At 40.0% G+C, this 18,017-nt stretch overlaps 1 protein-coding gene across 2 annotated transcripts in view; it reads left to right on the top strand.

Moving 5' to 3' along the window:
* Positions 1-413: 413 nt before the first annotated feature.
* Positions 414-18,017, top strand: part of LOC124718802 (protein roadkill) — a 319,005-nt gene continuing 301,401 nt past the window's right edge. The window contains exons 1-2 of one of the 2 annotated variants that reach the window (XM_047244415.1): positions 414-604; positions 940-1,059. In XM_047244415.1, the coding sequence (XP_047100371.1) occupies positions 1,052-1,059 (8 nt within the window). In that variant the 5' untranslated portion in view covers positions 414-604; positions 940-1,051. Of the gene's footprint in view, positions 605-705; positions 834-939; positions 1,060-18,017 lie in introns of those variants that run through there. The other variant, XM_047244416.1, reaches the window with a different exon arrangement.

Raw genomic sequence — 18,017 nt, 5'->3', positions numbered from 1 at the left:
ACCCAAATACACAGCTGCCTCCCCCCACCCCACCCATATAAGTCTGGCGACACGGCGGAACAGTTCGTGCCAAGCGCGCGCGACGCTCCCATGCCCTGGGAATAGCGACTGCTCTCGAAAACTGCGTTCATTATCGCTGCCCCTCCAGCTGTCATTTAAAAGTCGTCGCGTTCGACACAGTTCCATCCGTCATAACAAGGTGCGCTGCCAACACAAACTCTATATCGTCACTGTGATCGAGCGCTCCACTAGTCCGAGAAAAGACTTCAGCAAGAAACTTATAGTAATTGTGCCTAATGCGTAAGTTGATTGAGCAAAGTTACTCTTGAGACAGATAGGTTCAGTTATGCCCGTTCCTGGACACGGGGCCTGCCGCGATAGTGCACCCGAAACCGTAATGTTGGCGCCCCTGTGGCATCGTTCTTTCTGTGTGCTGTCTCTGGCCTTCTCGCGGGACGAAGCTGGGCACTGCTGGGTGAGGGGCGAATTTCGCCGAAAAATCAATGCATTGCGAGTTTGATTCACCGATCTGTGAAATAAATTCGATGCGTTGTGACAACGTGCAGTGACATTAAATGTGACGGCGAGTGTACCTGTTAACAAAGTGAGTAAACCGCAGAGGTGGTTATCTTTTGTCTTTTGACGCTTGACAGGGTTGAATGTCCTTGAATTTTTTGGAACAGTACAAGTAACGAATAATCCGCATATTACAGAATAATAGAAAGCTGCAGTTTTCTGTAGACAGCAACACGTTTCTTGTGCCTGTCGCATCATTTTTTACTCAGAAGCAAAATAGGGAATTGTGTCGTCTGTCGACTGCTGTCGATGTCAAGGTTGTGTAAATAGGTGTTTAATTCCATATGCTCCATAAAATCCGCCATTCGCCTGTTCTAACTGATACAAGGCAATATGTAGTGATTTATTCCTTTGTCCTGTTAGGATTTCGGCGAGTGAGTAATTCTACACGAACAACGAAATTGCAGATCCCTAGACGCCAGCTGACCTTGCATCAATCGTACTTGACCGAGTGCCATCCGATGAGAATTATTCTATGTTCCGGTGAGTATGTGATAAATTTTTCGAATGTATTGTTATCAAAGCCTCTTGCCTTCTATATGGTTTCGCAAAAGCGTGCCGAAATTTCAGTATGAGTTCTCTGTCCCAAATTCTCAGCCGTCGCCCCTTGTTCATACCAGCTCGAAATTTCTGTTCAGCGTACCATATATTTTCGTATTGGAGACGTAATTCATTTAGTAGCCTGCGTATAACAAATTATCCACTGCAAAACGTAGCGCCATACAGTTTGAAAGCTTAATGACAGAACAATTTGATCTGTCACAATACTTGGCTCAGGTACAGTATTTCTGTGTATTTATTCCTGAAAAATTTGTTAGTAATCGTTGTTTGGTATAGCAAGAACTGGCGTACATATTGCAACCATGTATATGAAAGTTTTGTCGCAAAGGTTATTAGGTCTGCATAATTTCTTAAGTGATTCAGAACAGCTTACCATGTTAGCAAACCTGTTAAATTCATTTATAACATAGTAGGCTTTATGTATGAGAAACTTTTCCAATTATGTGTTTCTTTTTATTTCTGTGTGTACTCCGTGTAAGATACTGTCCTCTGACTGTTAAACACCATAGTGTAGGACAAGTCATTTACAGTTCAAAGATATTTATCTGTATATATACATTTGTCAATTTTTTCATATTATCCACAACTATTCATCTTTGGGAAACAGTTGTGCAGTGGATATTACTCATTTAGAATGTGAACTAATTTTGAGCAATCCAAAAATGTGACTGTTGTGATAATAGTTCTGGGAGTATTAGTCATCGTATACATTTTCAGATTACTTAAGTTGTACGGCTGTAACATTTTCATCCGTTAGTGATTGTGTTGCTTGATATTTATGATGCAGCAGTGAGGTTAATGTGGAGTAGTTATTGGTCACAGAGCTTATGTTGCATAGATTGATTGTTCAGTAAAGGAAAATTGCATGTGATCTTTATGGGTGATATAATGACTTTTGAAATTCACAAAGAAAAGAGTTTTGTATTCAGTGGCTTTTTATGCACTTAAATATATAGAAACAGAAATGTTTCGTGAATATGATACTCCTTGTGTAACTGGATAGTATCCTAATGTTGTTGCCGAGAGAGAGAGAGAGAGAGAGAGAGAGAGAGAGAGAACCTCTTTTTAATCAGTTGTGTGTTGATATCAAAGAAATGTTAGAGAAAAAATGTAGAATGATAGGTGTACTTTCAAAGCCATATTGACTGTTAATTTCCATAAATGATTCAATGTATGGAAAAGTTTTCTTAGAAACTGCTACCATTCACAAAATTTGTTGACAACCGCTGCTTGTATTATTTAATGAAGCAATGTGTTTGAGGTATCAACCTAATCTTCAGGCTACAAAAGCAATACAATAATGTTTAAACTGCACGTAGATATTAAAATTACCAGATTTGGTTAAATCTGAAAAGCTTAGACTGTGAATGAAATGAGGTATGCAAGTGTTTCTTCCAGTTTAGCCATCATTTACGTCTAGTAATGTTAGTTTAATGTCCACTTTACAGTGCTGTTGTTGTGTGCTGCTTGTGCAAGGTTGAATATTTCAATACACATTCATATCCTCATCCATATTTAAGTTGGCCACGTTTAGTGTAACACTTAAGAATGCCACCGCTGTTCTTTTTTAAGCCAGTTTTGTGCCTGAGCTCTTGGCATATAAGCTTGTGTTCCACTGTTGGAGAACTTGGCATCAGCAGTTTAAATCTTAACATTCCTTCTGCCCTTGACATTTATGAGGAGTTCATAAACCATTCACATTTGGATCTGGTATGTAAATAATACATGTGTGAAATAACATTATTTGTGTCTATGAATAATATATATGGATCTGTTCATTATGAGCAGTTCTTGAACATTTGGTTGGCTTTCTTCTGTTGTTTCTCTCTTTAAAAGAAATAAATGCTCTACAGGAACCATTTTGAACTTTGGGCATACAATGAACTTTATTATAAATTTGGAAACAAAAAAGCTGTTTAAGCATGAGATAATTTTAATTAGTGAATTCATAAAAAAATTTTTAGAAGTTTCACAGTATTTTACTACAAACAAGCAAAGGTAACACAAATGTTTCCTTTCACGTTAGTAGCCGTTAGTAGCATTTCATTATGTTGCTTCTTGCTGTACCATGTTGTGTTGTCTTACAACAACTCTCAGGCTCTTTGTACTTGATTGCCATTCTGTTCCTGCAAACCTTTTCTGCTTTTTCCCTGAAGAAGGAAACATGTTACCTGGGTTAGCACTCCTGTTATGTTTTGCTTGTTTCTCTGTCTGCCAAAGAAATAGGCTAATTTCTATCTGTATACTTTGGTAATTTTGTTCTGAATATAATTTTCTGTAGACAGTCTGTAGTACGACCGAAGAAGTTGTAGTATTATACACTTGTCCATTGTGCTATACAGTGTTCTTTAATAGTTAAAAATAATAATAATAATAATAATAAAAATTTTCTATGCCATCTGTGAACCCCTATCGGGTGTCTATTTACTGGCAATGTCATGTTTTGTTTAAAACAAACATTATAGTTACGTGGAATTAAAATCCCTGAGGCCACATATTGAGATGCATTGTAGAATAATTGGCAGTGAAATTTTACAAGGGATGTCCACTTACTGATCTCAAAATTTATGTTTGTAACTTATGTTTCTAGCAGGCTTGGGAAGTTACAATAACAGAACAGGTAATTCTACAGCTACATAACTACTCTGCAATTCACACGTAAGTGCCTGCCAGAGGGTTCATTGAACCATAGACAGACAATTTATCCACTGTCCCACTCTCAAACACGACACAGGATAATGAACAGTTAAATGTTTCTGTACATACTCCGATTTCTCGTGTTTTATTACAATGATCCTTTCTCCCAGTGTAGGTTGACATCAACAAAATATTTTCACATTTGGAGGAGAAAGTTGGTGACAGAAATTCATGTGAATGTCTGACCTCAGTGAAAAATGCCTCTTTTTTTGTGATTGCCACCCCAAATCTTGAATCATATCTGTGATACTCTTTCCCCCATTTTGCAATAATACTAAATGAGCTGTGCACCTCCGGACTTTTTCAGTGCCTTCCATCAATCTTGTCTGCTAAGGATCCCACACTGCACAGCAATATTCTAGCAGATGATGAGAAAGTGTAGTGTAGGGAAGTCTCTTTAGTACATGTGTTGCACATTCAAAGTTTCCTGGCAATAAACTGTAGTCATTGGCTTGTCTTCCCTACATCATTACTCATGTGGTTATTTCAGTTTAAGTTATTCCTAACTTTATTCTTTACGATTTAGTTGAATTGACAGCTTCAGATTTGTCATGATTTATCGTGTTACTAAAATATAAGAAACTGGTTTATTTCTCATGTGGGGTGACCTCACAATTTTCTTAATTTCAAGTCACTTGCCTTTTGTTGTACCATACAGATATTTTGTCTAAATTGTTTCGCAGTTGATTTTGACCTTCTGATTACTATCAGAAGGTAGATCACAGCATCAAATGAGAACAACCTAAGAGGGCTGCTCAGATTGTCTCCTAAATTGTTTATATAGATTTGGAAAACCATAGGGCCTATAACATTGTATCTGTACATTAGATCTGTAATGTAGCCAGTGGTGTAATATCTTCATTTTGATGGCTGGAAAATTTTTGAACCTTTACGTAACAACATTAATATACCATTCTGGAGTCTGATCAAACTTGATTGTTCAGAGAAAAAGAAGTCATTTATGTGGCAAATATGCACAATCGTGTAGTAAATAACAGTGAGCTTTCATTTTCTGATTTTCTCATGGCTTGGGGTTTGTGTTATAATACATGATGGAAGTAAACAGCTAGCTTCCGTGGTAATTTATTTTTGGCTATGCGTAGTTCAGTATGTCACCACAATGTAGATTCTCACTTTTGAAATAAACCTGTAATAATATTTCAACTCTGCAAAAGTTTTGTACATGTAGCACTAAAATAAACTCCCGTAAGCAGTAAAAGCGGAAATGGAAGAAAGGGCTGTTCACACAACAAATAATTCATATCATCTGCAACTTTTGTAATCCTGTCTTCCTCAGTTGTGTGTAGTATTATGGTATATTGATAATTTTTATTTTTTGGACCATCTGATTACAAATGAATGAAACACAATTTTCGTGCCATATGCATTTTGCCTTTATTCTCTGCAAGGCATCTGCAGTGGCCTGGAATATGTACATATTTTTACTCTTTAGTTTACATATTGGGGTAATGTACCTATAGGTTACAAACAGTTATGGAGGTTGGTTTTTGCTATGATGTAGTAGTATTTTAAATTCTACTTAAAAGTTTATTTGTGTGTGTGTGTGTGTGTGTGTGTGTGTGTGTGTGTGTGTGTGTGTGTGTGTGTGCACGTGCACTTAGGACAAAGGGAGGGGGAGGTGTTTTTGCTGCTTGTGTGAGAGGGATGATTTTTATCTTATCATTTCTTTTATTCATGTGTAGGTACTGTTTTTTCAAATTTAGCATCTTAATTTCATTTAATAACCAACGTCGTTCTGCTCCTGATTGCAACTTTTGTGTCACTGTAGAACTGTTTTTAACCTTTACATTTGTATAACTTGGAATTAAATTGTCCTTTTTGCATATTTTGTCGTATTTTATATGCTGTATTGTCTTATGGAGTCTCAGATGTGTTTTCTTGAACTTGTTGTACATATTGACAGGATTACAAAAGTTGAAGATGTTAATATCGCTATGCCAAGCATTCCCTGTCACTTGTACAAGTTCACGAAAATACATCTGAGACTCCATAAGACGATTCAGCATATAAAATTCGACAAAATATGCACAAAGGACGATTTAATTTCAACTTATATAAATGTAAAGGATAAAAACCATTCTACAGTGGCACAAAAGTTGAAATCAATTGCAAAATGATGTTGTTTACTAAATGAAGTTTTAGAAATACGTACATATTCCAGGCCACTAAAGATGCCTTGCAGAGAACAAAGGCAAAAAGCGTATGGCATGAAAATTGATTAATTCAGTTGTGATCAGACGGTCCAAAAAGTAAAAATTATTGATATACCGTCACAATTTGTATCATATTTTCACCACAACTAAGATTCACATCTTAGTTGAATTCACAATAACATTTCAACACAAAAAGTGTTAATGTGATTTCTGTGTATGTGTATCAGTAACAGAAATGTCAGTATGCAGCCAAAGAACACTGTGAAGGCAAGCTGATCCATAAAATATGATCAATTCATATCTTAGTGGCATGAAGGTACATGTGGTTGACAGGTGTTCACGAGCTATTACATACTGTTCTCATATTGCTTAATTCGAACTTGACACAGGGATACGTTGCCAGCATCTACTCTTTACCACGAGCAAGTGCAACTTGTGGACGTCCCTTTGTAAAGTTTGGTCAGAGTGGCTCACGAGCTATTGTTTTGTGCCGATTTTGAATATTCGGTGATCTTAAAATTTCAACATGTATGTCTACATACGTATTCTGCAAGCCACTGCACGGTGTGTGGCAGAGGGTACTCTCTAGCAGTAGAGAGTCATTTCCCTTCCCGTTTCACATACAAATAGAGCTAGGAAAAAAAAGTGATTGCCTGTGTACCTCTGTAGGAGACCCGATTTCTCTTACCTTATTATCCTTACACAAATTGCACATTGGCAGCAATAGAATTGTTCTGCAGTCAGCTTCGAATATCTGTTCTCTAAATTTTTGCAATAGTGTTCCCGAAAAAGAACGTTGCCTTCTCTCGAGAGATTCCCATCTGAGTTCCCGAAGCATCTCCGAAATACTTGCATACTGTTCAGACTTGACGGTAATAAATATAGCAGCCGGCCTCTGAATTTTTTCGACGTCTTTCGTCAATCTGACCCGATGGGGGTCCCGAACACTCGTGCGGAACTTGAGAATGGGTCGCACTAGTGACATACGTGCAGTTCCCTTTACAGATGAACTACACTTTCCTAAAATTCTCTCTATAAACCAAAGTGTACCTACCATTCACGCTGTGTACTACAATCCTCACGCTCTCGTTCCATTTCGTATCGCTTTACAGCATTACACCCAGGTATTTAATGGATGTGTCTGCGTCAGTCAGCACACCACTGACGCTGTATTTCAACACTACGGGTTTGTTTTTTCTACTCGTCCGCATGTAGAGCTAGCTACCATTTGTGACAGCAACTAGAAATTTTGCCAGAGTCATCTCGTGTCCTCGTGCAGTCATTCAGTGATGACAACTTGCCGTACACCACGGCACCGTCAGCAAACTGCCGCAGATTGCTGCTCACTCTGCCTTCCAGATCATTTGTGTATACGGAGAACAGCAGCACTCCTAGCACACTTCTGACGATACTAGTGTCTCACCTCCAAGGGCAACGTACTGGCTTCTCTTACATAAGAAGTCTGAGCTGTTCACATACCTGAGAACCTATTCTACACGTTCGTACCTTTGTTAACAGCCTGTGGTGGGGCACTGTTTCAAATGCTTTTCAGAAATCTAGAAATATGGGCTCTGCCTGTTGTACTTAGTCCATAGTTCACAAGATATCGTATGAGAAAAGTGCGGGCTGAGTTCAAAATGAGTAATGGTTTCTAAAACCGTGCCGATTTGTGGACAAAAGCTTTTTGGTCTCCAGGAAATTTATTACGTTTGAACTGAGAATAGGTTCGATAATTCTGCCACAAAACCGGTGTTTAGGATATCGGTCTGTAGCGTTTTGAGTCTGTTCTTTTATCTTTGCTACATACGGGAGTCACCTGTGCTTTTTTCGGTCACTCGGAACTTTGCGCCGGGCGAGAGATTTGCGATAAATGTGAGCCGAGTAATGGGGCTGGGGCCTGGTGATTCTCAGTGTCGGAGAGGGATGATGCGTTATACGTACGGAAAATTTTAATTCGAGTATTGCGTTTGGGAATTGTGGAAGTTAATCCTAAATTTGCTCTGGTTACTAACCACAAATGCCATTAAGGAATACGTGCGTACCAATACATGTGTAGGAATCCTTAGAGCCCCAAAGTGGCTTTTTCGATATGTCGTTACACAAATAATATTTTCGTAGCACACTTGTGTAGATTTATTTACAGAGCTGTTAATACCTGACACAGCCAACTTGTTTTGAAATGTACAAGCTTAGACTCTCACAGAATGTAGCAACAAGACGCACTGACAAGATATTGACCCGAGTGTGTACAGTTATCTGCATTCTGAAGACTCTAGAGCTTTACAAAGCAGAGGCTTCACAGATTCTGTCTTTCTTCGGAGCAACACACATCTCCTTAAAGTGTCAAACTGTCGCAGTCTGTCGATTTCTCGTGCTTTCTTTACAGTATTGTAAAATTGAGAGTTACTGCTGTTTTTGAGCCGAAGTGACTATCCCAGGAAGTTATCAGGGAAGGGAGTCAGACCTGCAGTTTAACACGGCCTCCGAAGGGTGGTGAGATTCGGTGATATTTTCACATCGACAAATAGTTTCTGGAGGCGTAAGGAGGGATAAGTGAGAAATCGTTACACCGACTGAAGACTTTACTATAAAATTTCATGTTCAGAAATAAAATATTACTGCGTTTAAACAGCTTAGGCATAAAATAGTGAAAAAATTAATCTCTTAATGTTAAAGCTTTTTCCTCCACCGTTTAATTTTTTATGTATTTCATTTACAGTTTATTTTATATGCCGTTCCATGTTCTTTGTTTTTAGTTTTCATTCTCTGTGACAGCTGAAGTCTGTATTATTTGGGAGTAGAGGTTTGAAAATACAAAAAGTATTACCATACAGGGCACGAAGAGAGAATTATAGAGGGGCAGTAAGGCTGCAGTACAAAAGGCAGTTTCAAGTCGATGTAGACTGGGGTAGTTCTGTAGAGGTGGAGGGATTTGCACTGGGTGATCAATAAATACAGAGCTAAATTCCAGTACGAAGTATTAGGTTGTTCGGACGACAAAGGTACAGTGTAATGGTGGAGGATATTCGTTGGCCAGTGATTCGTGTGTTTTCACTGGACTTGTTTCTCTGCTAGCCATTCTCTGTGGACCCGGCCAGCTCTACAGACTGCCCCAGTCTGCATCCGTGTGAACTTGCCTTTTCTACTGCAGCCTTACTGACCCTGTACAGTTCTGTGTACATGTCCTTTCACTATCAAAATTACGATTGCTTGAAGCCTCAGAATTTGTTCATTTATAATATGGCATTTTTGCCAGACAGAAGAAAATTTAGATTGTAGTTACAATATAAAATCCTACAAGCAAACATGTAGAGCAGTTTTGCAGTATATCGACTGTGCAATCGCCAGCAGGGAGTCTTCCAGTCCACCGATGTCTGGTCTCGTGGGGTTTCCTTCTGTGGTGTCTCTGACAGTCTGCGGTTCCCCGCAGTTACGAAGTGGGCACGGTTGCTTTCCCCGTCAGTATAAAAAATATGTGCATCTGTCGTGTTACGTTCTAATGACTATCAGTGTTGACCGCGTTCTGTGAGAGTCAGATCCCGGTGGTTTTTGCACGAAACACGGTAATTTTTTTTTTTTTTTTTTCCGTCCGATCTGTTATCGAGTCTCACATTATTACAGTTTAACTCGTCTCCCACAGCCACTCTTGCCATTATCGTGGGTGGTCCTCTAGTGTGGAGAGTTTGTATCGTCGACATCTGGACCGTTTGGTACGTGTTTACTATCTGTGAGCTTTTGCATCCATTTGTGAGAGCAGTCGTGTGTCGTAGTTGAGGCTCAGTTCTGGCAGCCATCCTATAGGTGTCGATTTGATAACACCGGCAATCATTCTCGTGGTGATATTTATTTGGACACTTATTTGCTACCCCAGAGTACTTCAGTGTTTCATTATGACAGAGTGCAGTGATTTCTTTCGGTGAGTTTATTGTTTAGGTGGGAGTGAGAATCCACCATTTTGCTAGGGTATGGTTGGTCTCTCTGTTTGCAAAAGTATTTTTCCACTACTTATAGTTCCCGCACTAGGATTTCGTCTGACCATTAAGTTGGGGTACATTTTGTTGCTAGTACCCAGTCATTGGAATAAACAGACTTCCTCGATTTTGTTTCTGACTTGTCCACAGTGTAGAAGCTGAATAGAAGTGGAGCGTGGACTGACCCGTGTGGTAGACCATTTTTTAATTCTCTTAGGGAGCTAGTTTTTGGTCCCACGATTAATTGTAACAGTCAGTTATTTAGTGTATTGGCGATTGGATGAGCAATCGGTTTTCGAGGACTTGTGTGAAGGAGCTTGTATATCACACCTTTTCTCCACATTGTATCGTAGGCCACTGATAAGTCAATGAATGCAGCTACAGTTTTAAGTTTTCTTCGAAATCTTGCCTCAGTGTAGGTGGTAAGTGGCAGAACTCGTTCTGTGCAGCTTAGTTTTTGCTTGGAAGTCTGCTTGTTCCACTTCAAATAGTCTTATACATAAGCTGTACCTGTAACTTGCAGGTCACAGATAGCGACTAGCTTGGAATGTTTAAATTCTTGTGGTATATGGCAGTTTTGCATAATTTTCTGTGAAGAAATGAGCCATCCATAGTATTGTGTATTTACCACAGTTTATTAAGAATTCAGTGTGCATGTTTTCAAGCTCTAAAGCTTTTTCTGGTTTAACATGTTTAAGCACTGTTGAGATCTCTGTAACAAGTAAAAGCAGAGGATTGTTTGGTTTCCATGTCTTTGATGTTTACAGTTGGGAAGTTGGGTTATCATTTCACCGTAATGGTAAGTACTGTGTCTTTTGGTGCTCTGGATGTCACTATCAGGTGAGAGTCAGTGGCATTTGGATTATTCCTCTGCATTGGGGCTAAGCTTACTTATTTCCTTAATAATGTCCGCGCTTCTCTACTCGGGGCCTGAAAATTCGGGCTTTTTACTGTTTCCATCCACATTTGCCGTCTTACCCCTCTAGACGAGGTAGTAGTTCCTCTGCTGTTTCTTGATCACCATTTTCTAGGGACTTTTGATACACCACCTCACAGGTTTGGGACCAGCTGGAGACGTATCGCTTTTGTTAGCCTCTTGGTATGCACTTTTTGGCAGCCCTAATTATAGCACCAGCAATTCTTTTGTAATTTATGCTGGTAAGAGGTATCTGACCTAAGGGATTCACTAGTTCTTAAGAGAATTGGCCTCCTTCAGATTCCGTCGTAAGTGGAAAAATACACACAAGGGATTTTTATTCCTTCCTTTTTTATTACTGTCAATGATGCTGGCACCCTGAGTAATGCCAAATGAACTAGGAGCAAATACTGGAAGTCAGAAAATTTTGTGATCTTTTGACTGTAATACACAGTTGATGTGTCTTGAAAAGCAAAATGCCTCAGAATGTGTCCTTTTTTTTCCTATTCTTCTCAGTATAACTCAGCACCTATTCATTAGTTACTGAATCTACCCAGCTAACCTACAGTATTCTTCTGTAACCCCAATTTTCAAAAGCTTTTCTATAAACTTAAATTTGTACAAAATTTTTATAAATTTCTTCACTTGAGAAATCCTTTTCTGTCTATAGGCAGTCTGCATCGTATGTCCCCTGTACTTTGAACATCGTCAGTTACTTTGCTGCCCATGTAGCAAAAATCGTGTACAACTTTTAGTATCTCATTTGTTAATCTAATTTCTTCAGCAGCAGCTTACTTACATAATACCTTCCATTCCCCTTGTTTTTCTTTTGTTGGTGTACATTATATAACCTCTTTGAGACACTATCCATTCTGTTCAACTGCTCTTCCAAGTCCTTTACTAGCTTTGACGGAACTGAAGTGCTGTCCAGCAAACTTAAGACTTTGTTTCTTCTACCTGAAAGTTAATTCGTTTTCCGAATTTGTCTTTCCATTCCTTTACTGCTTGCCCAATATACAGATCGAATAATAATGGGGTCGGGCTATAAAACTGCCTCACTCCCTTCTAGACCACTGGTTCCCTTTCGTGCTCTTCGACTCTTACAGTTGCCATCTGGTTTCCGTGAAAATTGTAAATAGCCTTTCTCTCCCTGTATTTTACCCCTGTTCGCTTCAGAATTTTAAGAGTGTGTTCCAGTCGACATTGTCAGAAGCTTTCTGTAAGTCTATAAATGCTACAAACGTAGGTTTGCCTTTCCTCGGCCTACTTTCTAAGATAAGATGCAGGGATCAGTGTCGCCTTACACATTCTTACATTCCCTAGAACCCAAACTGATGCCCTCGGAGGTCGGTATCTACCAGTTTCTCCATTCGTCTGTGATAGTTAGTAACAATATTTTGCAACTTCGGCGTAACTTACGCTTGTCACGTTTGGACTTGGAATTACTACATGGTTCGTGAAATGTGGGGGTAATTTGTGAGTCTCCTGTATCTTGCACACCATGAGGAATAGTCATTGCTCACTCTCAAAAGCATTTCTGTAATTCTAAGGGAATGTTCTCTACTCTAGGTGTCTTGCTCTGACTTCTGTTTTTCAGTGTCCAGTCAAATTCTTCTTGCAGTTTCATATCTCCCATCTCTTCTTTATTTGCTTTCTTTTGCCCTTCTATAGTATTGTCTTCAGGTTTGTTTGGATTGTATACCCCTTCTGTGTATTCCTTCCACATTTCCGCTTTCCCACCTTTGCGCAGTACTGGCTAGCCGTCTGAGCCCTCGATGTCCGTACAGCTGCTCCCCTTTCCTCCATAATTGCCTTCAGTTTTCCTGTAGGTGTTGCATACTCGTATCTTTCCCCAGTTACGAGCGCTTACACATGTTGGCACTTCTCGTCTTCCTTTTTTTAACTCCCTGTCAGTCTCATTTTTTTTTTTTATGTTTGTATATTCCCTTTTGCCTGTGTAATTTGATTTCTTTTTGTATTTTCTCCTTTTATCAATTAGATTTGAGAGCTTGTCCATTGTTGAAGGATTTCTCCTGGGCTTTGTCTTTCTGCCTATTCAGTCATATGCTGCCATCACTATTTCACCTCTGGAGGCTACCCGTTCGTCCTCTGTTATGCTCCGTATCTGCATTTCAATCGATCGTTGCTCAGTGCTTCCGTAGAAATACTCGGCGAGCTCTGGTTCTTTCAAATTATGTGGGCCCCATCTCCTTAATTCCCCAAATTGTGTTAATTTCTTTAGTTTTAACTTCCAGTTCAGAACAAAAAATTTGTCATCACCATTCACGTCTTCCTCTGGAAATACCTTACAGTCTGAAATCTGGTTTCAAAATGTGTCATACCGTTATATAATCAATCAAACTTTGAGGTGTCTCCAGGTCTCTTCCACTTACACGACCTCCTTTCACGATTCTTTAAGCGACTGTCGGTAACAATTAAAATGTGCTCTGTGCAAAATTGTAGCGGGCGGCTTCCTCCTCTATTCCTTTCTCTCAGTCCACGCTCTACCTTTCATTCTTTCTCCTACTTTCCCTACTGCTGAATTTGTGACACCCATCGCAGTTAAATTTTCATCCCCTTCAAATGTGTGAATATTTTAAGTCACCATTCATTGATTCAGTCTTTTCACCTGTGGAACTAGTTGACATTTAATCTCACACTACAGTCACGAGCGTCAACTTTCCGTCTATCGTGCTTATGACGATTGTTCACTATGTTGTTCATAGTAGTTTAACTGCATTCCTATTTTCTTTTTCATTATTAAACTCAGTACTGCGTTACCACTATTTGATTTTGTATGTACAACCCTGCAATCACCTCCCCGGAAGTACTATTCTCCCTGCCACCTCACTCCAATAATTCCCAGTATATCTAACTCGAATCTCTCTTTTTACTTGCAGGTCGAAAATGAATTGTTGTCGGTTATACCGTATCTTGAAGCTACACTGGAGTGCAGAACTCGAGCACAAAAGTAGCTTTCATGTTGCGTGTCACTGTAAAATAACATACCTCGAAGAAATTTGATCTGTTACTGTATAGTACAGAAGGTAACCGAAAGAAATTTGCACTGAGACAGACAGAAATGGTACTTGTATTCAAAGACAATAATTACACTTAAGTCATTGTGATTCATTATGGTCCCCTGGAAATTACAAAGTGAGAGACACTGTTTTTAATAGGATGTGTGATCACCACAGATGGCAGTGTGTGCTCCGGAATATGCTCCCATTCTGGCCACGAGGTTGTTAAGGAGTTCCATTTCTCCACTGGCACGGACGGTCGTCGGTGTGTGTGGATGTGCTGCAATGCATCTCACGCTTGCTCGGTCGGGCTGAAGTGGGGGGAAGGGCAGATTGCTCAATTCGCCAACTATTCTCTCGTTCCAGAGGAAAGCTCTACCGCCTTCACCATTTGGTGTGGTCGTCTACAAAAATTAAGTCGGCCAAATTTTGACTCTTCCACATCCCTGAAAATTATCTTCCTCAACATGATCTACTGAAGACGAAGAATGAATAGCAGTAATACTAGTGCAGAAGGTGACTGCCGACAGTACGGACACGGCACCGGGCAGGCGGATGGCGACACACTGCTCGTATTTGTGCTTACGTGCTGCTTTTCGGATCTTCCAGATGCTGTCAGCCATGTTCTCCGTTAGTACGTCTGTCAATTAAAATGTTGTGTAACACATTGTTGTGCAAAAACAGTGCAGTCAGAATTTGTTACGGACTGATATTTCACTCCTTACATGTTCAAACTACATATCACTCCTCGATGTCGTACGAAATACTGAAGTTGATAAAGATGCGGTAAACTAGATTCGGTTTACATCACACACCCGTACAGCGGTAACGAGAAGATACGCAGTAGTCTGGCGTTTGTGGACACCCTGTCACACAAAATAGCTGACATTGTCAAACAATTTATTATGAACAGTTTATTTTCTAAAGACTTTCTCAAAGTGAGAAAATATTTTTCTGCTGCGGTTTCACCGATAGCAACGGTCGACAGAAAACACGAATGTTTTGAGCAGCCTCCTCTCTCTTTGCCCCTCTGTTAAACCCGAAGTGAATTAGATGTCACAAAAGTTGGACCTCACCCACTTTCAACTCTTATTACTCTTAAACGTCATTCCTAAGATTCGATTATGCAAAATCCAGTTCATAACTGAAAGGCAAATACGGGAACTTAAACATAAGAACTGGCGATCGATAAATAAACTCACAGCAACGTACGTGTGTTGTGCTACTGTAGTTTGTCCACTCAATATATCAAAGTTATTTTGTACAAAATATCAAACTACAATAATAAACAACTTTGTGCTCGCAAGTGCGAGAGCAGAGACGGACCCGAGGCGTGCCGCACTGCGATCGCCCGGGTGGCCGGCACCGACCGGCCGCCGTACGGCGAGAACGTTCTACTGTAAACTGTGTCGATCTGGGTGCAGCCGCGGGCTCTTTCTCAGAAATGTTATTTGAAGGTTTTGCTGTCGCTGGTGGGTTTAAACTGAAGCAAATTATCTTTGAAGTTCCGCCAATCTGATACTTTCAGGGGACATCTGAAATGCAGTTGGAAAAAACGAGGAAGGGTCTGACCCTAAGTTGGCAACTTGGCAACTACACTGTACGACATTTACCACTAGACCACAAATGGATACGGCAGCTCGAGTGGAAGAAGGCGTTTCCTCCAGAAACTTGAACCTCCTACAGTCGTGCCAATTGTGCAGGTGGCCAGACTCGGAATGCTGAGGATCGGTCTGTTTAATTCGCACCTTAAGTGAATGACTCAGTTGGCTGGCTGTACCTGTAGGGCCTTAGTGTCGACAGTCTGTCCAGTTTCGAGCCGGTGGGCAGTTACTGCTGATTTATTTGGTTGCTGAAGGCAAAAAGCTGTTAATACTCATTCTGGACTGCCTGCGGCTTTGACCTGTACAGAATAGTCAGTTTTGGCAATTGGTTTTAGATTGTGCCAATTTGTGTGTATTGTTTATTTTATATAGTATCTGGAGTCTCATTAGCAAAAAATGAATACAAAAATAAACTGTTTATACTGAAGTGTTTGAAAATGTTACATAATTTATGTGGAATGGTGTCAGTAAATGTCAGACTACAGTGTATCTTCTCATTACTGCCGGAGAAGTGTGTGATTATTTTTTTTAAAAAAACTGCTTGGTACTGTGTCTTTATCAGTTGCAGTGGTAGTACAGTATGAACGGATAAGATATAGCTTATACGTGTAAGGAAGGAAATATCGGGCCGTAACAAATTGTGGTTACACTTTTTCTGCACAATGGTGGACTATGTAACATTTTAATTGACAGACGTAGAAATACAGAATACGGTTGACAGCATTTGGTTGGTGTAATGAGCAGCAGGTAAGTACAAACACGAGCACCGTGTTGTCGCCTGCGTCTGTACTGTGACAGATCGCCTTCTGTCCTAGTGTTGCTGCTGCCCGTTCGTTGTGTTCAGTAGATCCTGTCTCCGAAGAGAAACTTCAGGGGGGCGGAACAGAGTCGAAGAATACATTAACGAAAGCCGAGAAAATAATAACCTAATATGTGCACTGTACTAATAGCAGATTGCCACTGCAGTGCTTCATGATAGGCTTGTGCCATCTTAAGTTCAGTTGAGGAATTTACGTAGAAAGCTGCTGCGTCCTCACTTCAGTTTCAATATATAGCTGCTACCTGTCTGCCGTTAGTAGCTTACTCTGCTGTTCTGTTCGGATCTATATGACCCGGAATTGTTACAGGTGTTACTATTCATTATTTTCACACTAAGATAACTTTATGAAATTTGGTGTCTTCGTATAAACAATACGTTTATAAAAATATTTTAAGTAGTTTGGTCATAAACCTCGATAGTTACATACGTAATGTTCGGGTCGTAATGATCCGACACAAGTGTTTTTACTCTAATATCAGATAATTTTTTTCTGTTATACTTATGGTAATAATGGTTATCTTTCCAACTTACTCTGAAAAATGACCAAAGCCTCTACATTTATAATAATGTGGTTGTTTCTTGCTTTTCCCACGAAACTGTTCAGCAGTTCTCAGTCATTTGTATCTCGATTGGTTCTGTCGAGTTTGAATTGTGGTACAATGGCAATTAGATCACCGGCTGATCGTAAGACGGAAGAATCATTAAATTCCTTAAAAGAAGAAGAAACACTTCCTAAGTTTGAAGATCACAGAAGTAATGCATCCTAAAGCAAGTGTTTAGACGAGTGGAGACAGTCCGCAGCCTGTATAAAACAGTATACAGCCTTCCCTTTTTAAAAATGGGAGCACATAATGGCAGTTAACACTCAGCAGCACAATACGGTTCCCTATCGGCTTTAAATGCCATCAAGTGTATCCCGGGGCTTACAGAATGTAGCCCGCAGAGTAAGTGAAGTAAAGACTTCATTTCGAGCAGTATTTTGTACAGCACCTCAAAATGAAAAGGGAGAGATGTCAGATATTGACGGGCAAAATATTCTCCGAGAAACTCGGACACGTCGTGTCGAAGAAACATTTCCCGAGAGCGTAAGAATGTTGGAGAGTGGTCAGGTGCGTCCTAATACCCCCGAAGGCGTGCCGATCGGGTCGGAAGCGGTGACGAGAAAATGTACTAAATGTGTGGAAAATGTAATAAACGTGTGTGCAAAACACACATTGCCCACCTGTGTCCAAAGTTGGAGGGGGTTAGAGTAAAGATTATAAACAAATGTTGACGCTTTCAGGAGAAACTGCTTGTATTGAAAACTGTTTTTTCATATTTATGAGTTTGTCACTGTGTGACTACTTGCATCCAAACTGCAATTAGTAATGTACTCGATGTTACGTGTGAGAAGATTTCAGATGCTTTATAGCTGCACAATGGGAATTAACAACTTGCAAGCAGAACGGTAGTCGGAGCTAGACATACGAGACACTCCGTTTTGGAAATCGTTAGGTAATTCGATGTCCCGAGGCACACAGTGTCAGGAGTGTGCCAAGAATAAGAAATTTAAGGTGGCGCCTCTCACCACGTACAGCCTGAGGACGGCGGTGTTTGTGTAGAGTTGTCTGTGCCCACAGACAAGCAACTCTGTGTGAAATAGCCACAGAAATTGATGCGGAATGTACGGCGAACGTAT

Source organism: Schistocerca piceifrons, chromosome 10, assembly GCF_021461385.2.
Source record: "Schistocerca piceifrons isolate TAMUIC-IGC-003096 chromosome 10, iqSchPice1.1, whole genome shotgun sequence".
Classification (NCBI taxonomy): domain Eukaryota; kingdom Metazoa; phylum Arthropoda; class Insecta; order Orthoptera; family Acrididae; genus Schistocerca; species Schistocerca piceifrons.
Note: the sequence above shows the minus strand (reverse complement) of the source record. Positions and strands in the feature narration are given on the sequence as shown.